Below are 24707 nucleotides of genomic sequence, written 5' to 3' on the forward strand. Positions count from 1 at the left end.
GTGCACTCGGATGCCGCCCGCGATCATCTGCAAGGCGGTAAGGCATCAATTCCCAGCCGCTCTCGACCAGTCGTTGGACCAAAAAGTGGAGGATAAGTCCCATGACGCACTCAACACTAAGCCACTCGCCATCACCATTCTGCCCTGATAGCGACTCTCTCATCTTCACACGACTTCAATCATCTAATTACTGCTTCGTATTATTTTCGCAAACATCACCATATCCCACAGCCCATCAAATTTCGCGAGATAACATCGTGCGATGAGATTCTCTACCGTCACCGCATGTCTGACGGCATGCCTGGCCCCAGCGGCTGCTCTGAGCGTTCTCAATGGCAAGGCTCCCGATGTTACTATCAGCGACGACCTCAAGATTCCCGGCGACTCTCCCCTCGAACTGTGCCCCGGAGACCATACTGCCGACCTGATCAGGATTGACAAGGTCGACCTTGCTCCTAACCCTCCCAAAGCGTACGATTCACCTGCTTATACTTGCACAACCATGAGATACTAACATCTTGATAGTGGCCAGGAACTCTTGATCAAGGCTAAGGGAATAGTCAAGCAGAAGATTGAGCAGGACGCTTATGTTCTTCTGACTGTCAAGTATGGACTTATTCGCCTTATTAGCACCAAGGCCGATCTGTGCGAGCAGATTGGCAATGTCGACCTGAAGTGTCCCGTCGAGGCTGGTGAAGTCGAGATCACCAAGACTGTAGACCTTCCTGCCGAGATCCCTCCGGTATGTAAATAACCCTTGCTTTTCCCATACCTGTTTCTAACTCGCTCCAGGGCAAATATACTGTTCTGGCCGACGTCTTCACCGCCGATGATGTCCAAATTACCTGCCTCACGGCAACTGTCACTTTCTCTCGTAGCAGCAAGGGCTTTTTCGGCAGCGATCTGTAATTGGGACTACGGCGCATTCATAACATACACATGATGGCATGACTTATCGTTGGGCACGTTCTCATGGGGTTCTCGGTTAACGTTTGGTTTGGCGAATCTTCTAGCTCTTCTCGAGCAACCTGCAGCGGCTTTAGATCTATTTAGCATATCTGATAATGAGTCCATTGCATCGTACTCTACCCTGCATCTGTGTAATAGGAACTGCCCTGCACAACATGAAGTCGAAGAAGAAGAAAAAAACGCAATGCTGGCCTCAAATCATGTACGGCCATGCTCACTGCTGCCTCTATACCATGCTCGCTCCATTATCCCGAAACAAATCCTTGCGCCCAGTGAAACGACGTCCCCTACTCTCCAAAAAGGCGTCGCACTCGTCTCAATACACTATCCTTCTCAGGGTCGTAGGGGTGGTCTTTGCTTGGGATCTCCAACACAGCAGGGAAAGCCGCGGTATAGGTGTCAATGCGATGTCGGATTCGGTCGGCGATCTTCAGGAGAGTTAGTTCAGCGGCAAAAAGAATCGGAACGTTGTCTAACATGTTGATTGATGAGTACGATGCCAATATCTTTGCGATCCTCAGTGAATCGATCAAATGCGGCCTCAATAGCAGCTGTGTCGGTCTTGCCATCAACAACGAGGAAGTTCTTCTGAGCATCGGCGCCTGTAGTCACATGCTGTTAAATAGAGTTAGCCTGTGTAGAGAAACTGAGCAGTGATTGAGACTCACGCCGATACCCGCGAGAAGCAGGCCTGTTACGGAGTCCTAGATGAGAGCTACGTCAGCGCAAGCTTTCGAACAAAGAGCCTTTCATTGCAGCACATACTTCGTCGCCGATGACCGCGAGGAATTGACGGTCCTTGTAATCTGCTTGCGAGGCCATCTTGATGAATGTGGACTTGTGTTTACGCGTCCCTCTTGTTGTTGTTGATGGCGCTGAGTTGATGATTGGAGTTACAACTACGAGGAGGTCGGCGCCTGAAGTTCCGCTCCGCCTGGGAACCTGGAAGCTCTGACCATTGCGAGTAAGGTAAGGAACTGACTGATCCCCACGTCAGGTGGATGCTGCAGCCTCCACTGGGTTTCTACTGGTCAGCTTCAGGCAGGTACTGTACTACTACCTAAGTGAACAAAGAATTGGCCTGGTCCTTAGCAACAGTGAGCTCAAAGTAAACAACATCCGGCCAAGTAGCCGCCTTTTCTTTCTTTATTACTTTTGTGCCGACTCGCGACTCTCCTCCCTGGTATTGCGATCGCGAATACGCAATTTCAAAGGAGTCAATACCCTGCAGTGTGCTCAACATGCCACGCCTAGTTCGCCGGCAGCCGCTCAGAGAGCGTATCATGGCTGCAATCAACCCCATGGACTTTTTGCTTTGGCTATCCGAAGAACTGGAAACGAGAGATTGGGATTCAGCTTCTGTTGGAACACAAATGGGCCTTGCCATGAACTTCGTCTTCTTACTTGCGCGCGCGAATTCAGGATCATCAACCCCAAGTGACGACATTTTCAGTGATGAAACCAGTTCAGGGTGGCTATCATTCTTGGTAAGTTCTCGTCTTCTCAGACTGCTGCATATCATATCGAGGCTAACCACATATATTGTAAAGGTCTATCCGCTGGTATGGGCCCTCATAGCTTTCTCTTTCACCAATGCTTTCTACACGATTACGCGAACGCGCAAGTACCGACTCTTTCTGGCCAAGGTCGACAAGCCGCTTTCGACGCCTTCTGCGCGACGTGTGAAAGTGAACCAATCGAGCGCATCGCCTTCGACGCCCCTGAGCTATCTCGCGAATCTGATAACACCAGAATCTGCCGAGTCGCGAGCCCACCCAGACAAGACATCAGATGTTTGGGAGCTGTCAGTCTGGGATCCTCTGCCAGTGTCCTTGCGCCTGGCTTGTCTCTTTGGCCCTGGACATGTTTTGGTGTACATGATCTTCCTTCCTCTAGCTCCTCTCGATCCCCGACCAAGTGTGACGGTTCTGAATACACTCGTTCTGCAGGCCCTTATTTCTGCTCAGCTTCTCTTCTTCTGTTCTCGATTTGCGCAACAAGCAAAGGATAAGGCCGTGATTCAGGAGCAAGTAATGAAAGAGTACGATACCAAGTTTGTCCACCCCCGTCTTCACCCTACGGTGCGCGATATCGGCACACAGTTCTCGACAGACCAGCCCGACGACTATCAGGAATTTGTGCAGACTGGGACCCCTACAGTTCAGATCCGTCATGGTTTCCAGGTCCACTCTAACCCATACACTGGAACGGATCATACCCCTGAGGAACGATCCCTCACCCCAACCTCCAACAACGTAATGAAGCCTCACATGTTCACGCCTCCCACAGCAACTCGACGCTCGGAAGCTTTCAGACCCGCTACCAGCCAGAGAGGCACCGTGCCTCGTCATAGTTTGCCTGCAGGCTACACATCAACTGGGACATCTTCGGGAGTTCAGGGAATGAACTTTGGTGGAAACATGGGCATCCACACCCATAACAAGTCACCCCTCAAGAAGGCCACCAGTCTTAATGAACTCAATCCCCAGGAAGCAGCATCTCCGCGTAATTCTCGAGAAATGGCAGCCTACGAGCAACGAAACTGGGGAGCAACAACACCATCGAAAAAGCTTGAGAGTCGTCGTCTAACAGGTTCAAGACCTAATGGAGGCGGCAACCCCTTTGCTGGATTGGGTCGGCAACAAGCACCCTCGGATAATCATCATCCGCGATGGTAGCTTTCCAATTATTATCTTGTTTATTAACACATTTAACCGCATCGAAACTGAGTGTAGCCTCAGATAGCAAGGATTGGCGTTAAGATCTGGCTTCTGAATAAATACCATAGAACACCCTGAATCCCCTTTACCTATCTCCATCGTCAGCTTGTATTTGATGATTTATGCCTGCTCTGATACTGTCATGATTTGTTATTATGTTTTAAGCATCAAGGGATATCGGAAGCGATGGCAGGTGGGAGAATTGGATGCATTCGTTGTGGTTTCCCTTGAAATATCGTTGTGGTATATACGAGGAAGGCGAAGTTGATGGCTTCTCGGGATCCATGCCCATGGTTTACTTGATGTGACGGATCTTTTCTTTGACAATCACTCCTGATCCTCGTATCCATAACTGCTGTCTATACCTAGCGCCTCTCATCTCGCAAGTTCGAAAATATTACAATCACTAATCACCCCCTTTTACCATACTATCGTTAATCAGCGGCTGAACAATCAACAAGAGTAAAGTTACTGATCAGCGACGCGATTGCTTGCACCTAGATATGTCTGAGAAACCACATTGGTCATCATTACGCCGCAGGGCAGCATTGTCTGACCATCCTTCCCTACCTTCACGTCCACAGACTCTTCCTCAACACATGGATGATTCCGAGAAAAGACTAACACTTGGAGATTTGGGTATACTAGCTAAGGAGAGACAGGAACCTACTCGGAGTGCCACATTAGGAGATGTGGGAGATTGGTTCAGGAACAAGCTTCCAAGTCATCGTGCAGAGAGAGGAGGAACATTGAGAAACAACGGGGGTTGGGAAGTCGGAGAGGCTGCTGGCAATTCTTCCTCTCAACTTCAACACAAAGTCAACAATCGAGCATCAGCACAGCATCACTCTGCCTCAAATCGCCGAGGGGGTCAACGCAGCAGAACCGGGGGTTCAGATCGCCTTGTGGATTGGAACACACCGAAAAACCTAAGTGAAGCAGTGCCTGAACCAACGTCCGCATCTAAAGACAAAGGGAATGAGCCTTCACTGCCGACTTATCGCAGATGGAATGAATTCGGTTCCCTGAGAATAGGCAAGAAGCGCGGTCAGAAGAAACGGAGTGACAGTATAGAAGCCGAGAAGGACAAAGAAAAGCAACCCATAAGGCGCTCTTCCAGAGCTCAGTCCTTTGCGGCAGTCATTCAAGGAACGCCTAGCATATTGGAAGTTCTAGAAGCCAATCGAAAGGCAAGGAGAAAAGCACGAGAGGACCGGGAAAGTTTGAGAGAGAGCGGAGATTACCTGGGAGTTCAAGGTATCAACCCGCAGACGGGTATTCTTGATCTTACATCGGACAGTGGAGAGAGTACGCTGAGCTCGAAAACGGAACAAAAGCTACTGAACCTAAAGGCACAGGCCAAGAACGCTTTATCGGCTGCCGAAAGAAAGGAGGCCGAGATCGAAATCGTCAAGATACATCTCGACCACGAAGTCGAGAAAGCACGACGACAAGAGAAAGCAGAGAAACAACTGGAAGCTTCTGTCACTGCCAAATGGCGAAGGGGGACACACCAGTGGTCGTCGGTTCAGGAGCCTGATTTGAGCCCGATTGCCCAATCACACAGAAGTACTTCAGTATTCTCAAGTTAGTATTCTAATCTATGCCACCTTCGCCTTGACACATCCAACTAAATCCGTCTTTCGATTTAGGGGGCCCGTCACACCGAGACTTAGATATGGCAAAGGAGGAAGGGCTGATCGACTTATACCTTCCTGTTCTTCACAATAACTCAAAGGAACCGTCCGATGAAGAAGTCCCGCCTGCTGTACAACCCAAGGAAAGCTCCAACTCATCTGACACAGTGATCAAAACCCCTCATAGACGCAGCCTGGCAAACCCGTCTCCTTCAGCCTTGGAGCTTTTCGAGAATGACATAAGTTTCCATAACACAAGCGAGCCCAGGCTAGACAGAGATCAGATCCCAGAGTCGTTCCTTGCATCCGCGCACGATGATACACAGATACAAACGGCTTTGGACGAGACACAACATCTGCAAGGGAACGAGAAGTTCCACGAGGCGGGCGGATCGCTGGCGCACCACAGAGACCAAAACCAACACTCCAGTTCTTTTTTAGAGAATGGCCTAGGAGGGGCAATAGAACCAGGAGGAACCCAGAGACCTCGAGTGTCAATCAGCAAGGACTCTTTATCGGATCTCTCGATGAAACCAAACCTCACAACATCCAGCACCAACCACTTACTAGTGAAGAGCAAGATCGAGATACGAAGCCAACACGAGAACAACATCCCAGAAAGCTACGTGCAAGATTTGACGACCACCCACGAGAAATCCACTACCCTCCCGACAACATTGGAACAGTCCGCGTCAAGTTCCCCAGAAAGCCAGTGCCAACACACTCCAGTCTCGACATACCATCAGCAAGTCCTGACAGGACGTGTATAGGACCCGCACCAAACAGGAAGCCCAAAGATACGGTCCAGTTGGGAGCAAGAGGCACTGAACAGTTCAACGCCGTCTCCAACAGTCCTACTGCTCCGGCGACGAACATTGAAAGCTGGGATCACAAGCGGCCCACTACCCCAGAACGAGGCAGAGCGGTCAGCAACTCGAGATCCCCTCACCGCTCCTCCATTTCTCTTGAAGGAAGCGACAGTCAAAGAGAAGCTGCAATATCCACCCACAACCACCAGAGAAATAACACAAACAAACCACCAGATAATCAGAGGGACTCTTCCCCCAATCCTTACATCAAGTCCACACGAAACCCGTGACCAAAGATCAAATAACCGAGCGGGTTTGGACGCAGAGCGCGAATCACGACATCACGAATAGGTGCGAAGTCAAGGGGGCGTCTGCATCCACAAACATCACCATCATTACTGGGTGCGACCAGATAACATCGAAATACCCCCCGAAGAGAGGTCAAGAGGCCGGAGAGGGCCTACAGCGCAAGCGCAGGCTAAGTCGGGTAACCCACAACCTGAGGAGATTTGGCACAACGCCAAACAGCTTGGAAGCTTCCCCAGAGAATCGTGGACTGAGTACATTGCTGAAATCGGCGTCCGTGGAAGAGATTCAAGTGATCGATACTATATCGGAGAGTCTTCTCGAGGAGTCGAGAAATCAACCACAGGCACAAGGGTGCGACACCATGGGGGAACTATCAGAGGCACCAGCAACGCAGGGCCGATGCAGCAGTTCGTCAACATCCACTTGCACAATGGACGTCAAAAACATCGAAAAGGGGGAGAACACGGAGAACATTCCTCAGAAAGCCAGCATTCAATTGAGCAATCTGGATCTTCTATCTCAAATATATATGCCAGGAGTCAGCAATCGAGCAACGGATCCGGGGATGCACGTGCCAGGCAGTCTTCTAAGACAATGGAACGCCGAAGACGGCATCGCAGATCTTTCCAGTAATAGATCTCAGCAGGGTGTGACGGGAGGATTGTGGGATGCTATCAAGGAGTTTCTGTGTACGATCAAGGGGTACAACATACAGCTTTTGAGATTGTACTGGAAGGCGGTGAAGCCTGTCTTTGATTACAGTTCCCCGTACTGGAGAGCTACAGATCGAGACAGCGATGGCTGGACAGATTTGGCGAGTACTTGTCTCGCATTACCCCTTATATTCGGGTTGTTGGTAATATTAGTATGGGGTACGGAGTTAACGGCAATCACAATGAAGTGCAGGGAAGAGGACTGGGATTGCTTGGTTGACGAGGCACTGGCGATGTTTCGGCGGAGCTTGACCGGAGTCTACATGGACGACTAGGTACACAACGGCCGGGCGGATACCCGGGAAAGGACCGGTGCCGGAGACAACATAGCCCGGGGCAAGCCGCACGCCGATGGCGGATGCGGAGGGAGGTAAAAATAGATGGTACATAGTACGTCTTTACGATACAGAATAAATACCCTGATTATCGCATGGTTAATTCTGAAATTGATTGCCCTGTCCACTTTGTATTGATTCTCCAGTGTCTCAAGTTGTGTTGGCTTTCCGTACTCATAAGGCTCATGTTCAGGTAACACTGTGGAAGAGCCAACCGAAATCTGGTGCTATTAGCTAATTTTCAAATGTCTAAAACTCGGCATTGAGTGAGGCAAGTCAATTGATGTCGTAATTAGACCAGGGTAGAGCCGTGGAGTTTGGAAAGGGACCAAAACTGAATGGCAATCGGAGGTCTTGGACTTTTGACATCGGAGGTTGAAAAAGCAGCGATCAACGAGCAACCAATAGCAACCAATTATTTAGCAATCAGTGCAGGAGGCAGCTGTGGGTCTACCCCGCGCTGGCGCCCGTCCTGGGGCTTCTGGCCTCTTGGTGAGCTCCAATTGCTGACGGCCGCAAACGGACCCCTCCGATCATCGGCGCCTTCGTACCAATTCTATGAAGCTCGTGGAATTGGGTAGGAGAGGGGCGCTCAGATGAAATTTTGTTGATAAACCCCAGAAGGAGACGCCTGTTTTCTAGGTAATTCCAGTCCAATTCCTGACTTCTTCTTTCTTCAGCTGCATCATTTCCTCTGTTCCCCTGTTTAAAGCGGAGTGTTATAGCTTCCTCTCTTCACCTTCACAACTCCATCAACTCTACCTTCTTCTTCTATAACCAACTCCGTACCTTCTCACCCCGCATTCGTGATATCTCCTGTTCACGAGAGTCATAACTCACTCCGTGTCTTCAGTACTATTTCAAAGTCATCAACTCAGGGTGGTCATAAACATCAAAATGCCTGCTCCCGTGGGTAACCCCCAGACCCTCTACGATAAGGTGTTCTCAGCACATATCGTCGACGAAAAGCTCGATGGCACAATTCTTCTCTACATCGGTACGTTTCTGTGTGTTTAACTCTGCTTATGGGCAGTGAACTGATGAAATTGACCAAAAGACCGGCACTTGGTCCACGAGGTGACATCACCAGTAAGTTTAACTTCCCCCGAAGCATCGACGTCATGTTCCGAACATCCGCTAACCAATTACCAACAGCAAGCCTTCGAGGGTCTCGAAAATGCAGGCCGCAAAGTCCGAAGACCTGATTGCACTCTCGCAACCACTGATCACGTATGCATTGCCAATCAACCGAAAACTACTGTAAATGGTGGTCAACAGAGCATTTACTAACCCTGGACCCTGCAGAATGTCCCCACCACATCCCGCAAAGCCCTGAAGGACATTGCTTCATTCATCGAGGAGGACGATTCGCGAACACAGTGTGTCACTCTGGAGGAGAATGTCAAAAAGTTTGGTGTCACATATTTCGGCCTGGGCGACAAACGACAAGGTATTGTCCACATCATTGGCCCCGAGCAGGGCTTCACTCTCCCCGGAACCACCGTCGTGTGCGGTGACAGCCACACCTCAACACATGGCGCCTTCGGTGCCCTTGCCTTTGGTATCGGTACCAGCGAGGTTGAGCATGTCTTGGCCACTCAGTGCCTCATTACCAAGCGCAGCAAGAACATGAGGATACAGATTGACGGTGAGCTGGCCCCTGGCGTCAGTTCCAAGGACGTCGTCCTCCACGCCATCGGCAGGATTGGAACTGCCGGAGGTACCGGCGCCGTCATTGAGTTTTGCGGGTCTGTTATCCGTAACCTGAGCATGGAGGCTCGCATGTCCATCTGCAACATGTCCATCGAGGGTGGTGCCCGCGCTGGTATGGTTGCCCCTGATGAGATCACCTTTGAATATCTCAAGGGACGCCCCCTGGCCCCCAAGTATGGCTCCGAGACCTGGAACCAGGCTGTTGCCTACTGGAAGTCTCTCCAGTCTGATCCTGGCGCCAAATACGATATTGATGTCTTTATTGACGCCAAGGACATCATTCCCACCATTACTTGGGGAACCAGCCCTGAGGATGTCGTTCCCATCACCGGATGTGTCCCTGACCCTGAGACCTTTAGCAGTGAGAGCAAGAAGGCTGCTGGCCGCCGCATGCTGGAGTACATGGGCTTGACGGCTGGAACACCAATGGAGGACATTCCTGTCGATAAGGTGTTTATTGGATCGTGCACCAACGCCCGAATTGAGGATCTGAGGGCCGCTGCCAACGTTGTAAAGGGGCGAAAGGTTGCAGATAACATCAGGCGCGCCATGGTTGTTCCTGGCTCCGGTCTTGTGAAGGCACAGGCTGAGGAGGAGGGCCTTGACCAGATCTTTGTTGATGCTGGTTTTGAGTGGAGAGAAGCTGGATGTAGTATGTGTCTGGGCATGAACCCTGACATTCTGGCCCCCAAGGAACGATGTGCCAGTACATCCAACCGAAACTTCGAGGGCCGGCAGGGTGCTCTTAGCCGAACGCACCTCATGTCTCCTGTCATGGCAGCTGCTGCCGCTATTGTTGGTAAGCTTGCCGATGTTCGCAAGCTATCACACTACACCCATCAATCTGCCTTTAAGCCCCGTGAGCTCCCTGCGGAGGAGCCCCATGTGGACGAGCGAACCAGGGATGACTCTGAGGAGCGAGAGATGATCGGAGATCAGCCTCAGGACTCTCAGCCTCACACCAACACTCTGGCCAGCGCTGGAGGTGCTGCTTCTGGTCTGCCTAAGTTTACTATCTGGAAGGGCACTGCGGCTCCTCTGGACCGATCCAATGTTGACACCGACGCCATCATTCCCAAGCAGTTCCTCAAGACAATCAAGCGAACAGGTCTTGGTACCGCACTATTTTACGAGCTTCGATACAAGGAGGATGGGTCTGAGAACCCCGACTTCGTCCTGAACCAAGAGCCTTTCCGACAGGCCAAGACTCTGGTTGTCACTGGACCCAACTTTGGATGCGGCAGTTCTCGAGAGCACGCCCCTTGGGCCCTTCTGGACTTTGGCATCAAGTGCATCATCGCTCCCTCCTTCGCTGATATCTTCTTCAACAACACTTTCAAGAACGGCATGCTCCCCATCAGGATCGAGGACAAGGACAACCTCGAAGCCATCGCCGCTGAGGCTCGTGCCAACCGCGACATTGAGATTGATCTACCCAATCAGCTAATCAAGAACGCTGACGGAGAGACCATCTGCTCATTCGACGTTGAGGAGTTCCGCAAGCACTGCCTAGTCAATGGTCTCGACGACATTGGCCTGACCATGCAGCAGGAGGACAAGATTGCCGAGTTCGAGCGACGCATGACACAAAACACCCCATGGCTCGACGGCACAGGTTACCTGAAGCGTCCCGGACAGGGCGGCAAGCTTGCCGCTAAGGCCGTGCCTGTTCCCAAAACAAATCGGGGCGAGGAGAAGAAGGAGCCCCTCGAGTGGTGATTCGGACCAAGCGATGAGGGAATGAAGAAATGATTTAACGGCGAAGGGATCTGGGTTTCTGGCATATGATGATTAGCATCTGGCTTTTGTGGTTTCAAATATTTGCTTGGGTTGATGGACAAAAAGGATTGCTGGCTTTGCTCGCACTGAATGCAAAAGCACAAAAGATTTGGAGTATATGTCAACTCGTAACTCCTGAGAAGATTTATGAATCAAAACGATCACAATTAATAGCAACGGAATGAGACGAAAGCTCTTTTATACGATGTAAAAACCGGTTCCTTCAAAAAACGATGATTTTGGAACACTCGTGCTATCTGATTAGAGTGTGCTACGAGGTCAAGAAAGCAATATTAGTCCCCCTTTTTGATCTCATCGCGAAGGATACCGACGTGCACCACGAAACCGGCCGAAGGTCGCAGTTCTGCGGGCAGTACACTATCAGAAGCTCTCCAGACATGAAATGAAGTTGAAAATGCCTTTAACCAAGACTCGAATACTTCGTCACTTCGAAGTTGTTGCCCAATGACACAGACACACGGCCGTCTTTCTTCATCGTTAGCAAAGGCCTCATCATCAGAGAGTCTTAAACGGCATGCGTCCGCACACGCCTGAACGAAGGGGTCTACCAAAGCATAGTTATAAACACAGTCACAGGCGACAACGGCGTCAAAGCTACGAGCTTCATCAGAACCGGTAAGAGACGGGGTTACCTCATCCGTCTCCCAATCAAGCGTTGTGAAGCGAATGTTCGGCTGTGCTGCACCATGCCCATGTCCATGGCCACTTCGTTTCTTCTTGCCTCGACCACTCGTCGGTGTAGACGTCCCCGAGCTAAACGCAGAAGAGAAGTTCTCGTCAAGATTGCGCTGAACGAGACGCTGCACGTAGGACTGATCGGTGAGGACATAGCGTGCTACGCGTGGACCAAGGGCTAGGGCACTCAGGGGGGAAATGCCACAGCCGAGTTCAAGTATGGAGGCGTTTGAATGGATGGTATTGGCGAGAATGGGATTTGACGGGGAAGAGAGCCACGAGGCGAAGCTGGGAGCTATCTTCCATAAGACTGTATCTCAAGTCAGCCTTTCCTCTTGAGTGAGTATGAGAGGGAAAAATCTACCAGCTCCTGTTGTTCCACCTGCGCGTGACGACGACAGAACAGTAGGAGATTGATGAATAGTGTAGTCCCGATCAGCAACAGAAACATCGACGGAAGCAGCACGGGAGTCGACGAAGCCAAGATTCATGGAAGGGATAGGCTGTGAATACAGCATGAAAGTTTCTATGCATTTTTAGTGAGACCTGCATGAGTGGAAGCATCTTGTAAGCTGACCTTCTTCTGCGTCTTCGACTTCTGGCTCAAGATTTTCCAAGAGACTATTTACAAAGTCCATCGTGAGATATTATTTATTCTGATAAAGCGTGGTAGGAATTTTGCGTTGTGCTAAATAGAGCATTTCGTTGAAAAGGGTTGGTCTAATATGGAGATACCGAGATAGTGTGAAAGCGATTGATGCAGCCGAGTACGGGAGAGTTTAGTATAAGTGGATCCCGCTTTACATCAAATATAAGGTAGGTAAGTACACATATCAGGAACTGGAAAAAGAATCACCTAGACATGCCCCTGAATCCTATGGCATGATATGAAGTAATTAAGCTACCCGGAAAGACAAACAGTCATGACTACCCCATGTTAAGCTGCAATCGATTTGTCAGAGACGAAATATATCAATATACCGGAAGCTCACAACAGTAATCGAGCCCTCACATCTCAGACAACGTCTGGGCCCAAACATGATAAACTAACCAATACTCAAAATCTAAGCATGAGACCGTATAAAACCATGGAAAGAAAGAGCTTGGGGTCGCCATGGCGTCTAAGCAGTCAAATCTCAAAGCACTCTCATAAACGCAAACAAAACATTCACAATCAAAGAAAATACAGAGCCTGGTATAAAAACAGCAAGGCGATTTATTCCGCAGTCAAAGATCCCTCGAGTCGCGTCCTTGTAAAGCAAGAGGCCGTGCGCTTGGGTCAGAGACAAACAGTGAAAGCAAAAACATAAAAGCTCCTCACACTCCTGGCCAGTATGGCACCCATGGATCCTTCTTTTCACTTGTAGGTGTTTGTCTTTGATTTCATTTCCTTCCCTTTGTTCCTGGCTCGTATTCCGTTCATGTCGTTGTTGGTGGGATCTCGTTACCCCTACACCAAACCGTCGTAAAGAGATAGCGCTGAGACGATAGTCTCGTCCCGTTTGCTACCCTCCTTGAACTCCTCCATATCTAAACTTCCATTCTCGTCCTTGTCCATCATGCGGAAGATCTTCCTCACTCGTTTTTCGGGGGTATCTTCGTCTTCGGGTAATTTAACCATAGAACCGACCTATTGATGTTTAGTAGGGGTTCATCCTTCCACTCGCATTCCCAGAGTCCTATGGGAACATGACGCTACAAAGCTGGGCGCTAAGTCGGTACTCACCATCTTGTAGATAGCTTCGACAATCTTGAGCATCTCGTCATAGCTAATCTTGCCATCGCCATCAATATCGTACAGCTGGAAGGCCCAATCCAGCTTGTCCTCCATCTTGCCTCGGCTAGTAACACTTAGCGCGCAGATGAATTCTTTAAAATCAATGGTGCCGGACTTGTCGCTATCGAAGACGTTGAATACATAATCGGCGAACGAGCTCGGATCTCCGAAGGGAAAGAATTGTCTGTAGATTTTCTGGAACTCCTCCTTGGTGAGTGTACCCGAGGGGCAGTCCTTGAGGAAACCTAGCTCTGATGTTAGACGCAATTCCAATCTTATGAAGCGGTGCAGACTCCTGATATATATCGAGTGAGAGTCCGCGTCAGTGTCAGAGACTTACCCTTGTACCATTGCTGAAGCTCCTTCTTGTCGAAATGAGTCGACTTCTGCAACTCGACGAGCTGATCTTGGGAAAGCTTTGACTGTCTGCATAGGCACAGCGAGGTTAGTATCGTTGTGATGTGGTCGATCCCTAAGTATAATGACGTCGGTCCCTAGCTTCCGCGGGGATCCGAGGTTGACAAATGCGCTTGCGACTCGATGTGATTCCTGGCGCCAAGTGACGCAAAAGACACCGAGACACGGAGACGACAGGGCGAATAATACGGTAGAGCGACCGCCCAAAACAGCAGGAATATGTTGGAGATAAACTTACGATTTACCCATGACGCCTCGGACTTTTACGATGTTATCAGCGGGGGGTATAGAGAGCGCGAATTGCGCAACGGTCGATCAAAGACTTGGACGTCTGGGGCTATCTTTTAACTCGAAGGAAATGAGGAGCTCTCGAACCAAGGCGTCGTAGTGAGGATGAGGATAAGGACGGCTTCTTCTGAGAATCGTTTATCGGTAAGAAAAGTGGTAGATGATGATATCGATGTCGATGTCGATAGCGGGAGGATTGCGGGTGGAATAAGTAGGTTACGTTGGGGCTGGAGAGAAGCGAAGCGCTCAGTGAGGGGAAAGCTATTAAGCTCTCAGGGTCGTGCGACAGTAATAGGCGAGGAGAAACGAGTCGCAGTCGTGAAGGGACACAAGAGAAGTAGTGGCTCAGGTAAAAGTCGGTTCAAGCAGAGCAATAAGAGAAGAGAGATGGAGATGGAGATGGAATAACTACCTGCGTCGTAGGTAAGAAGTGGAGGCCGCTAGATACTGATGCAAGGTGTTAGGCCAAGCAAGCAAGGCAAGGAAGGAAGGAATATGGTGAGGGTGAGGCGGGAGGCAGTCCAGTCCGACGGGGTTAAAGGCGATCCAACATGGCAACAACTCCGCTGGAATAAAGTCGCCTCCCAGCACACCCTTCAGGGCATCATAGGGGTCTCAGTGCAGTATTAGGCACTGGTAGTTAGGGGACGAGTTAGTGGGGGCGGGGTTTCTGGGTACCAGAACCCCGCTGTACTCCAAGTGGTCGGGTCCGTGATGCCATCCATCCAATTGGTAAGCGAAAGCGCGCTCTGAATGCAGTCTCGACCCATTGGAAATCTGGTTTTTCTTTCGCTTCTAATGACGAATCCGAAACAGTCCGTGAATACGAGGATCCGAGATCTCCAGAACACCCTGCTTTGCCTGTGCAATAGACTGAGCGACCACAGTATCACAATACTGACGCTGATACCGGTCCTCAAGGGACCTTGTCTACAAGACCAGCTGCCTCTTTGAGCCATCATATGTAGTCCCAGCAACGATCTACCAGAACCATCAAAGAGGCTGTGTCTTTTTCGATTTTTCGAAGCGTGGCGACCAGGTTATCCACGCGTGCAACCAATAACCCAGCACAGGATTGTGGCTGTGCTGTCATACCTAGCCTGTTCTGGGTTATAATTCTGATCTGCATGGATTCTTTTGCCGTGATTGAGTTCGATTTTTGACCCCGACCGAGTCCGAGGATACAAGCCTCCGATCAAGTCACCCAGACTAATATGTCTGTCTTGGTTCCAGAATGACTGGACCAGTGGTATGCTCGGATATCTGAAAGGGCTCGTGACACTTGAAAAAGATGGTCTATCTTTAGCCACGGACTAATTGATACCCAGGCATCCCCGATTACACACATGCAAAACGGACTATGAACAAACAGTTGTAATCCCACAATATACAATTAGCGCTCATGTGTCACAACTCACAGGGGAAAGAATCTGCGCCAAGTCGGCACCAAACCACTCTATCGTCAATAAGCTTTTGCTGCGCCCACCTCGACTAAATAAACGCTGCTTCACCTCACTTAGCTAGCTTCCAAGGAAAAGCTCAGGATGACATACAGCCCCTGCGAGTGATGCCCCCAGAGGCCTCACATATCAACTAACATCATTGGATCATCTCTGTCACAAGATCCAATTGTAGAGTGAAAACATATTTCAAGTGCTAAGTGCTCAATTTACTCCCAAGAGAAGTCTTGCTTAGAGGTATCGTAACCATAGTTCCACCCATGCATGCTCCCTGTCCCAAATCATGATGCCTCCTGACTCCTATCCCTCTGCCAGCTTGGAAGATATCCAATTCAAAAACTACTTTAATCATCCCGTCCGCTTGCATCTACCAGGACGACTCCCACGTATACAATCATTAGATACTTAGCAACCACCAAACTAGGCCGTGCTATTCTGTTCTTCAGCCAACAACAACCTTCATGCTCAAGCTCTCAAGAAAACCACCAAGATCCTCCTTCTTCACCTCTACCACGCAATGCTCAAAACTGTCAATTCGAACCCGCGTGTTGGTTTCTGCCACTACCTCTTGAAACGCGATGCCAAACTTGTTGAGGCCGTAGCCTTTCTCATGCTCGACATCCTCGTCATCCGACGCGTCAGAGTCTGAGCTATCCGAGTCCTCTGATTCCGTTTCCAGTTCGTCGTCATCATCACCCGCGTCTCGTCGGGCTGCACGTTTATCCTCTCGTATCTTCTGCTTCGCTAGACGTGACTCTTCTTTCTTCTTGAGTTTTTCTTCTCTCTCGGCTTTCCGTTTCTTGGCGGCTTCTCTGTCAAGCAGTGTGGTATCTGGACCGCCACCGCCGCCAGTGCCTACGACGACATATACACCTCTTTTCTCGTTCAGGCTTGCGACGACAAGGGGTGTACCGCGACCACCATGTGATAGCTTGCCATGCGTTTCCCTCTCTTGTTCAGCAAGGGCTTCGCCTATCCAGAGTGATAATTTGGTCAGCGCTGCCGGATGGGTGAACAATGAAACGTCAGGGCCCTCCTTGACCACACACATGCGGAATGCACGAAGATGCTTGATTTGCTTTTTGTTGATAAGAGATGTTCCTGTCCGGTAGATGGCACGGTGGAGGAACTGTGCAGTAGGAAGACCGGCCTTCAGCGCGTCGATACTATTGTCGAAGTCAGCGAGGAGAATAGGTCTTCAACGGATTGAACTTACTTTTCAAGCGCGTCATATGCCTCCCAGAACCGCTCAATCCATTCTTCGCCCTGAGCTGCAAACTCGGCCTCCTCTTCCGCGTCTCTACCAGCTTGACTTGCTATTACGGCGGGGTCTGGATTCTGAACATGTTTTCCAACTTCTAGCAGCGCACCAATAACGACTCCCACATCCTGGGCACTCAGCGTTGCTCGCCATCCCCAACTTCGGACAAACCCCCACCCATCCTTCGCGCCAGCACGGTCTTTACCATCCGTATCGACGGACGGTACCATCTCGTCAAGGTTGTAAAGTGAGCCGTATTTCAATAGCTTTGCCCTTAACTCACGTTTCAGCATCATGTCCATGTGAGTATAGCTCTGCTTGCACTGTGCCAGGCTGACCCCCATCTTTGCAAGTAACTTGTGAAGTCGCTTGATTCCTGCTTCGCTCCAAGTCTTGAGGCGAGAAAAGAGATATGGCGAGTGCAGCATACTGTCGTAGAGGCTCCAGTGTCTGATCAGCAAGAATCTGGGCTCAGGGGACAGCCGAATTCCCGTATCTTCAGGGTTCCTTGCTGTCGTAGGAATCACGCCTGCATTTTCTGCAGCAACACGTCCATTCGCAAGTTCCGGGGGGTTCAATCGCCTGACTTCATCGCGAAATTCTTGGCGTATTCTAGCACCTCGAGCGCCCAACCAACCTGTTGGGCGACTCTTGTCGCTCTGTCTGACAGGCGCAGCAATGCCTGCCGATGAGCGGCCATAGAGTTCCATAGATGTGACTCCAACTATAGATAACCATAGGAGGTCATTGTCTGCTCTGCCAAGATCAGAAGCAAGCGAATACATCATCGATGATAACGGTTCCGAGAAAGAAGATCCAACTTTGTAATAATGGTGGAGAATGGCCTCGTGCTTTTGTCGTAACCGCAGGAGCTGTCTCTTTTGTGCGCGAAGTGACGGCCCTGCAAGTAACTGTGCTCCGGAGGGAGGCTCGATAGCATCGCTTGACAGACCAAGATCAGGCTGTCGCATTGATATGAGCCCTCTTTGCTGTGGGCGCCGAGGTGATTCAGCGATAGAGCTAGACTGCACAGAAATGTCAGTAAGTCCAATTATAAGTAGTTCAAGCCGTCATACTGAGTTACTCCTTCGCCGTTGGTGGGGCCTATCATCGTCGCTTTCGTCCTCTGCATCTGACCAGCTTTTTCGCTTCTGACCTGCACGAACAGGCTCTGGGATGATATCGTTTGGATTTTCGTCGTCATCCTCATCGTCGGTGTCTCCCAAGTCCTCACCATCGTCGTCGATTTCGGGCATCTCCATCAATTCGAGATACGCATTGCGCTCAGTTTGCATATCGTCGACAATATCGCCGTCATCAAAGACAATAATACCACCCTTACCAGGTTTAAATGCTGATTCAATCATACCACCATTGACACCAGTAGGGCATCTCGACTGATAAGACGATGAGACCTCCGTTTCGAGGTCGAGGGGAAACCCGCCAAAAACGTTTCCAAGGTTCCACGGTCGATGAGCGTCCATAACCCAGACCTCGACGCCACTGTAAGGCTGATCGTCACCTTCAGGCTCAAGGCCAAGGAGTGGCCCCAGATCAACCATTCCCCCAACACCAAGGCATACAACGACACCACCACTTCCTCCCTGAGACTCCATCATGGGCACGACCAATTCTCGGCCAGCCTTCTCAAGATCTGTATAACCAGCAACAGGCTGTATTTTGTGGGGAATATAGTCATGTTTCAGTAGCCGGGTTAGGATCCTGCAAGCACAAAGAGCATCGGGTTCGAGAGCGACGAGAATAAGTACAGGTGGGGAGAGCGGGTGTCTTGTTTGCTGAAGGTGGACGTAGAGTTTAGAGATCAATTGCCGCGGGAGATACATGTCGACGATAGTAAGGAAGCGGTTCGATCGCTAAGTCTATATGCCACAAGTTTCATGAGGGTGAGTGAGAGTTGTATAACGGTAATCGGTCTTGTATCATCAAGGGGGGGGGGGAGGGAGATCGGGACGCGACGATCGCGTAGAGTCGACGAGGAAAAGCCGAGAAGGGAAATAAACAATGATACAATGAGAGCCTTTAAAATAAGATAAATGGGTAATCAATTATCGGAATGAGAAATGAAGATGCTCGAAGCGTAGAAGTACAGACGGCGTTATCGTCCGTTATGCTTGCTGATCAATATGGGAGTGCGTTGTGCTACAGTGGCTCTTGGTTGCTCAGACGTTGAAAATCAATTTGGTTCGACGTGTTTTTGGCGACGCGACGCGCTTTCCCTGCGCCGACCGTGTAAATTGGCCAAGCCTAGCGGAATGGGAGTGGCTTGCATGGACTGCCCCTCCTTCCATTTATAGATGACAAGGTCCTCACAGGCCTACTCAAGATTTGCATACCTTGGTTTGAATGGATAAGTAATCGAGAAAGAAAAGAATTCGGCTTTCTTTTTGAGCTGAGCTCGTACTTCTCAGTCAGTTTCTGTATCACGAACCTTCGCTTGGGCATGAATACAAATATGCATGAAAAACTCAAGTATTCTGCCGTGCTTGTTTATGTTATCCGTGCCTTCATCCTTGGGTAAGGTAGGCTGTTTAAGGCACTGGTAATGTATGAGGTCACCATAGTAGTGATCTGTAAGGGTATTGATATCAGTTCACTATCTCTCAAATAACTCATCTTCGATTCGTCTTCCAATTTTTGAGATCTCTCAATATATTTAAACTTGTGCGAAACAGAAATGTCATCAAGCACCCCCTGGTCAAGTCAGTTCGGATATCTTGATGACTTATCCGAAGCTACTAGCTGGGATTTCTTGCTCCTTCATAAGGCACAGCACTCAACTCTTCCCTATAATTCGGAACCGCGGCTCTATGACTTGTAGTTCGTAGTGCTGTCAGGACATCCAACGCCATATTTGTCATTATCTCGACAAAGATTTTGAATGTACCTTGGGTCTCTATTCAGTACAAGGCATGCAGCACTTTGGCTGAAATATCCTATTGTACCTATGCCGAGCACCTAATCCTTGACCATGGTTTCAGCAGAAGTGGACATTCCCTTTTCCGCGTTACTTAACAGAAACAGTTCAATGATTTGGTCAAATACGGCAGTTTTGTATTACTACGCAAGCATGCAATGCATTCACGGAGCCTTGCCTTGCCGTGACGGAGAGGAGTGGACGACCCCAACATCCTCCGCTCCGAAGTGACGGTGGGCAGGAAACAAATGGAGACTGGTCCTTATTATTAGGTTCCTTCGGCCCACTGTGGGATTGGATGGGATGGCATTGCAATGATTGCACCTATGCAGGATACGTTACTGTTACCGTTACTCTACGATACCTTTGGTAGAGCACAGCACCACCTCCTCGGACCAGAATTGGTGACGGAAAGGTCTCGCTTTTTATTTGCCTCGCCTTTCTGCTCCGACTGCGTGAATTAATGGCTCTCAGAAACGGAATGGTCGAGAGAGTGGCATGATCTATCGTTGTATTAGGCCGGCCACATTCCCACACAAGCTTGAAAACCAACAAGGTATAACTCATATATCCGTCAAATTGAAACATAGGGCAACTGAAGTTGACGAGACGCGATCATCACGACTTGAATTCCTCCAAACCTTCACACGAAACCCTCTATCCTTAGCCACAGCACTGTCTCTTGTTGGCGTTCCTCTATCACAATCAAGAACAGTTGCCATTTTGCATCCCTCGTCTCAGCTTTATTAGCTGCCTTAGTACACCGGACTCGCTCGCTCGCTCGTTCGACCACGTCACAACTGGGTCGCATTACGGCCGCCGATCAGTGTGAACTCTTCTCAAAAGAGTTTCGGTTTGTCCCGACGGCTCGGGGCCATACCGCTTAACCCAAGAGCCTATCCCGCACCGACCGTCTGTCTTGTCTGCTACCAACTTACCGGTCGCCTGGGATTCTGGGTCTCCCTGCACCGCCGACCCTCCCTTCCGTTCTTCTGGAAATCCTCCTTGGCTGTTCTCTCATCGTATTGGCTAGCTGGGACCATTCACTCGGTTAGTCCCCTCCACACAGTCCGGGTTGCTGGGTCTTGTCGCTCTTGTCACTCACTCTGTGCAACTTTTCGTTCAACCAGGCCTTATCAAACAGGCTGGTTTGGTCGATACCTGGTATTGGCGTGCTTGCTTCTCTCGACTGTCCCTGTCACATATCATTCTCCCAGTGTTAGCTTTCCCTGCCTTTGAACAGGCTTCCCCTGCGACATACGTACCCTACCATCGGGACAAGGTCTGGGTATCTGTCACCGGCATATGTATGTATGCTTGACCCACCGAGGCCTGTCCTATCATTCTGCCCTTCTTTTAGCTTGCTGCTACAATACCTATCTGCTGCTTTTCTGCGGAGTGCTCATGTATTCGCATCAAATTCTATTTCCTTCCCACTTAACTTACCTCTTCTCGAGTACGATCCTTCAAGGGGGACTTGAAGCAGAGGTTCCATAGCGATGGACCATAGAGACCCCGAAGACGACCCAACGTCAGACTATGGAGATTCAATAGCAACCTCCGAATTTACTTCAGTTAATACCAGGGAACTTTACTCGTACGAGCATGGAAGGTGTGTTGCTGATCATTGTTACACCCCGTCGATGAATGCTAATCTGTTAGGCGGTATCAAGGCTTTCTCTGTGGTCGTTATGGCCTACCAAACGACGATGCTGAGCAGGTTCGCGAGGGCCTGAAGCATAAGCTGTACCTGGATTATCTCCTCGACGGAAAGCTATTTCTGGCCCCCATCGGGAACAACCCGCAAAAGATTGTTGATCTTGGTACAGGTGTTGGCATGTGGGCGCAAGACGGTCAGTTCTTCCGTCTCAATCGCAATACTCTCAGGCTGACAATGAGCCTGCCTTAGTCGCAGAAAACTTTCCCAGCGCACGAGTTATAGGATGTGATCTTTCACCCATCCAACCGCATTGGACGCCGCCCAACGTTGAATTTCGAGTAGAAGATCTGGAGGATGAAAATCGTCCATGGACAAGAATATATGACGATGCAGATTTAATTCATGTCAGAGCCTTGTTACAGACCTTGCGAAAACCGAGACAGCTATTAGAAAGAGCTTTTGAGTAAGTTGTGTCAGAATCAACCTGTCGTAACCCCAGCTCATTCAATGCTGCTAGAAAGCTGAAACCAGGTGCTTGGATTGAAATCCATGAAATTGTTCCCTTTGTCTTCTCTGTTGACGGTACTGCCGGAGATGATCATCCTATGAACCAGTTCTACCGCCTTGTCGAGGGTCCCTTTACAACGATATATGGTTGGAATCTACGCTTTCCATTCCAGATCGTTGAAGCGCTGCGTGACGTTGGATTCATCAATGTCAATGAACGCCATTCATACACACCTGTTGGCCGATGGCACCAGGAAGCAAAAATGCGAGAAATGGGAATTTTCACCCAAAATATCCTTGAGGAATGGGTCACGGCAATGCTCGGCCGTCCGGACATCATGGGAGTCACAGAAGAAGAGGCATATGAGCTTGGGCACAGCGTATTCGAAACCTTCAACAACACTCGCATTCACGCACAACTCGACTGGATTGATTGCTGGGCGCAGAAGCCACTTTCATAGGGCACTGAAGAAATCTTTAGCAAAATGGCCATCCTGCAAAATTTCTCCCATGCGAACGGACATTCGACAGAGACTGACTCAAAACTGTCAGCGTGCATAATGCTTTTGCCCTCACTTGGAATGTGTGACACCTCAATACTCTGACTGCTAACCTACCTATCTGGTCTTGGTGACTGGGATGACATGGATGTAGGGTTACCTCGCATGCTGCTCCAGAGTTGTAGAAATGCAACACAAAGCAAACAATGGCCCGCCATATAAGCTAATCGTTCTGCCGTGGCTTATGCTGGTTGTCTAATTGGGAAACGGCTGCATAATAAACTGAAATGCTTCACCATATCCTCGGGTCTGCTCCGTACATAGTTTAGCACAGCTATCGGCTTGACTTTGAGGTGAAGATGGGACAGGCAATGCCTCCACTCTTCTGCGGTGATACTTCAGGCTGAACTTGACACAACATCTATACTAGTAAGTAAAACATTAGCGGGCTTCTGTGAATAAAAGCCACCGTCTGAATAGGCTGGGTGCGCTTCCGATCTGTGGTCCTCAGCCGTGCCCAGTAAGTTATTTAGCTTATAAATCTTGAATGGGACACTGCATTCTCCAAGGATTGGGTAGAAGTTGATGTGAGAGCGTCTTAAGTCTGATACAGATGCCAGCATGAACAAACTGCGCTTGTGATTATGGTGCCTCTGTGGCCATTCGTATACTCTAGTTCGAGCTAGGATTGTGAGCTGTATGTGAGGCAGTTGCCAAGGAAAAGAAAGAAGAAAAGAAAAATAGAATACTAGATACCGATATACTGTATCATGTTCAAATACTATCATGCAAACAAACATCCAAGATAAAGCATTCCACTTTGAAGGAGCAAAACAAATAAACAAAAGAACAATGGCGCTCGTATATCGTATCACATCACTGCTCATAGTGTTCTAATTCCCACCAAACATGCGACCACCTGGAGGATTACCAGTCGGAGGACGCCCCATACCTCCCATCCCAGGTGGCATACCAGGCATACCCCCGCCAATGCCACCACTGAAGCTGCCAAACCCGCCCATCGGGGTGAAACTTGAAGTATCGTTGTAACCAGACATCATATAAGTCCAGTCCATCTCACCAGGCTCGTCGCTGGAGGCAACGGAGCCCGAGTTTGCCCGTTGACCATGGTGCACAGTTCCGGGCGTCATGTGGCCAACAGAGGGGGCAAACCCAGTGGAAGAGGGCGTCGTGACCTGAGAATGCGGGACGCCGATTGGAGGCTGGGGAGGATTTGGAACAGGTCGATTGGCTTGCTTTGCTCGCCGGCGAGCTGCTACACGCTCACGCAAATGCCCCAAGAAAGCTGGTCTGTGAACCCTGTCTGCCAGCAGCTATCAAGGCAGCTTCATGCGCATCCCAGGCTTTGATGAAATGGCCACCAAATGCCATATGCATAGGGTTGTGGTAGTTGTTGAGAAGGCCACGGAGGTCATGATTCTTTTCGATGGCATCCCATGCTCGCTCTACCATTGGGCCAGAGACGCGATGGCGTAGCTCCTGGACAAGAAACATGTAGGCGGGAAAGGGGAAGTGGTGCATAGAGTACCATTTGAAGGGCCGGAGGGACTCGGATGACTGGACGACATTGTCGTATTCGATCATTTGCGTGGCTTGTAGGAAGAGGCTGTCGCGTTCAACGTCTTTAAGAGGCAGATTGTCATCATTGCTATGCATTCGAACAAGGAAGCTAATGATTCGCATCTTGCACATAGCTTGACGAGTCATGGTAAGGGTAAAGAAGTGCAGGGGGATCTTAGGGTCGCATTGGCTCAGGTAAGTGCCTTCTATGTGTGCACAGAAACCGTCGAGCGTATAAGCAGGGCCGTCTTGACCAGCAAGGCGAATGGTAGCTTGATTCTTGGAAGCAGGTGTCCCGGCAGGACTCTTATCTGTGTTGTTCATTTTGTAGCTGTCGCGATTACTATCGCTTGAAACCGCCATGGCGAGCTCGACTCTCGTAAGAGAAAAGAGCATCTCGGTTGGTCCAGAGTGTGGTGTAGGGAACTCTTTACCGTCAACATGTAAATCCGAGTCGTTGACGTTCATGGGAATCTTGCAGTCGCCGCCGGTCGAGAGAGCAGTGACTGTTGATCCTGCCATCTCTCCTAGCCGTCGATCGTATCCCACAAGGGTCCACCACAGTCGGCGACGCTGCTCAACCTCAAATGGCGGTAGCCCAAACTGCGCTGGATCCCGGTGAAGTCCCATCCGCTGGGCAA

At 49.9% G+C, this 24707-nt stretch overlaps 11 protein-coding genes across 18 annotated transcripts in view; 6 read left to right on the top strand and 5 right to left on the bottom strand.

Moving 5' to 3' along the window:
* Positions 1–99: 99 nt before the first annotated feature.
* On the top strand, positions 100–1469 carry FOXG_06288 (uncharacterized protein). The gene is made up of 3 exons (XM_018384885.1): positions 100–471; positions 526–742; positions 793–1469. Exons 1-3 carry the CDS (start codon positions 263–265, stop codon positions 907–909), a joined length of 543 nt encoding a protein of 180 aa, XP_018242047.1. The 5' UTR covers positions 100–262; the 3' UTR covers positions 910–1469.
* On the bottom strand, positions 964–1990 carry FOXG_06289 (V-type proton ATPase subunit F). Its single transcript, XM_018384886.1, has 4 exons — positions 1735–1990; positions 1638–1673; positions 1447–1584; positions 964–1397 (listed from the first exon to the last, which is right to left on the bottom strand). Exons 1-4 carry the CDS (start codon positions 1789–1791, stop codon positions 1257–1259), a joined length of 372 nt encoding a protein of 123 aa, XP_018242048.1. The 5' UTR covers positions 1792–1990; the 3' UTR covers positions 964–1256.
* A 220-nt stretch (positions 1991–2210) lies between these two features.
* Positions 2211–3647, top strand: FOXG_06290 (uncharacterized protein; the record flags this gene model as incomplete). The annotated part of the gene is made up of 2 exons (XM_018384887.1): positions 2211–2456; positions 2520–3647. 2 exons carry the CDS (start codon positions 2211–2213, stop codon positions 3645–3647), a joined length of 1374 nt encoding a protein of 457 aa, XP_018242049.1.
* Positions 3648–4192: 545 nt separating this feature from the next.
* On the top strand, positions 4193–6096 carry FOXG_19213 (uncharacterized protein; the record flags this gene model as incomplete). The annotated part of the gene is made up of 2 exons (XM_018399410.1): positions 4193–5276; positions 5342–6096. The coding sequence occupies 2 exons, from the start codon at positions 4193–4195 to the stop codon at positions 6094–6096; spliced, it is 1839 nt and encodes a 612-aa protein (XP_018242050.1).
* Positions 6097–6805: 709 nt separating this feature from the next.
* On the top strand, positions 6806–7531 carry FOXG_06291 (uncharacterized protein; the record flags this gene model as incomplete). Its single annotated transcript, XM_018384888.1, has 2 exons — positions 6806–7300; positions 7433–7531. 2 exons carry the CDS (start codon positions 6806–6808, stop codon positions 7529–7531), a joined length of 594 nt encoding a protein of 197 aa, XP_018242051.1.
* Positions 7532–8058: 527 nt separating this feature from the next.
* Positions 8059–12448, top strand: FOXG_06292 (3-isopropylmalate dehydratase). Of its 3 annotated transcripts, XM_018384890.1 has the most exons (5): positions 8059–8134; positions 8346–8489; positions 8550–8581; positions 8648–8722; positions 8798–11218. In XM_018384890.1, the coding sequence occupies exons 2-5, from the start codon at positions 8390–8392 to the stop codon at positions 10922–10924; spliced, it is 2334 nt and encodes a 777-aa protein (XP_018242053.1). In that variant the 5' UTR covers positions 8059–8134; positions 8346–8389; the 3' UTR covers positions 10925–11218. The 3 variants fall into 3 exon arrangements, with proteins under 3 accessions (XP_018242053.1, XP_018242052.1, XP_018242054.1); XM_018384889.1 differs by having other exon boundaries at positions 8059–8489; positions 8798–12448; XM_018384891.1 differs by having other exon boundaries at positions 8059–8581; positions 8798–12448.
* FOXG_06293 (uncharacterized protein) lies at positions 8700–12463 on the bottom strand. Its single transcript, XM_018384892.1, has 3 exons — positions 12258–12463; positions 12045–12206; positions 8700–11990 (listed from the first exon to the last, which is right to left on the bottom strand). Exons 1-3 carry the CDS (start codon positions 12316–12318, stop codon positions 11278–11280), a joined length of 936 nt encoding a protein of 311 aa, XP_018242055.1. The 5' UTR covers positions 12319–12463; the 3' UTR covers positions 8700–11277.
* A 4-nt stretch (positions 12464–12467) lies between these two features.
* On the bottom strand, positions 12468–15080 carry FOXG_06294 (calcium-binding protein NCS-1). Of its 2 annotated transcripts, XM_018384893.1 has the most exons (4): positions 14113–15080; positions 13798–13883; positions 13407–13702; positions 12468–13310 (listed from the first exon to the last, which is right to left on the bottom strand). In XM_018384893.1, exons 1-4 carry the CDS (start codon positions 14121–14123, stop codon positions 13131–13133), a joined length of 573 nt encoding a protein of 190 aa, XP_018242056.1. In that variant the 5' UTR covers positions 14124–15080; the 3' UTR covers positions 12468–13130. The 2 variants fall into 2 exon arrangements, with proteins under 2 accessions (XP_018242056.1, XP_018242057.1); XM_018384894.1 differs by having other exon boundaries at positions 12548–13702; positions 14113–14764.
* Positions 15081–15774: 694 nt separating this feature from the next.
* FOXG_06295 (cell division control protein 45) lies at positions 15775–19289 on the bottom strand. 2 transcript variants are annotated; one of them, XM_018384895.1, is made up of 3 exons: positions 17960–19289; positions 16839–17908; positions 15775–16788 (listed from the first exon to the last, which is right to left on the bottom strand). In XM_018384895.1, exons 1-3 carry the CDS (start codon positions 18725–18727, stop codon positions 16065–16067), a joined length of 2562 nt encoding a protein of 853 aa, XP_018242058.1. In that variant the 5' UTR covers positions 18728–19289; the 3' UTR covers positions 15775–16064. The 2 variants fall into 2 exon arrangements, with proteins under 2 accessions (XP_018242058.1, XP_018242059.1); XM_018384896.1 differs by having other exon boundaries at positions 15775–17908.
* A 575-nt stretch (positions 19290–19864) lies between these two features.
* Positions 19865–24606, top strand: FOXG_19214 (uncharacterized protein). 3 transcript variants are annotated; one of them, XM_018399412.1, is made up of 5 exons: positions 19865–20868; positions 20949–21430; positions 21481–21671; positions 21728–21941; positions 21996–23077. In XM_018399412.1, exons 2-5 carry the CDS (start codon positions 21318–21320, stop codon positions 22444–22446), a joined length of 969 nt encoding a protein of 322 aa, XP_018242061.1. In that variant the 5' UTR covers positions 19865–20868; positions 20949–21317; the 3' UTR covers positions 22447–23077. The 3 variants fall into 3 exon arrangements, with proteins under 3 accessions (XP_018242061.1, XP_018242062.1, XP_018242060.1); XM_018399413.1 differs by having other exon boundaries at positions 21276–21430; XM_018399411.1 differs by having other exon boundaries at positions 19865–21430; positions 21996–24606.
* The window catches only part of FOXG_19215 (uncharacterized protein), a gene marked incomplete at its 3' end in the record, with an annotated part of 3352 nt that continues 2023 nt past the window's right edge, over positions 23379–24707 (bottom strand). For both annotated transcript variants that reach the window (XM_018399414.1, XM_018399415.1), the window contains 2 exons: positions 23805–24699; positions 23379–23758 (listed from right to left, as the gene is read on the bottom strand). In XM_018399414.1, the coding sequence (XP_018242063.1) occupies positions 23379–23758; positions 23805–24699 (1275 nt within the window). The remainder of the gene's footprint in view (positions 23759–23804; positions 24700–24707) is intronic.

This window comes from Fusarium oxysporum, chromosome 2 (genome assembly GCF_000149955.1).
Source record: "Fusarium oxysporum f. sp. lycopersici 4287 chromosome 2, whole genome shotgun sequence".
NCBI lineage: Eukaryota > Fungi > Ascomycota > Sordariomycetes > Hypocreales > Nectriaceae > Fusarium > Fusarium oxysporum.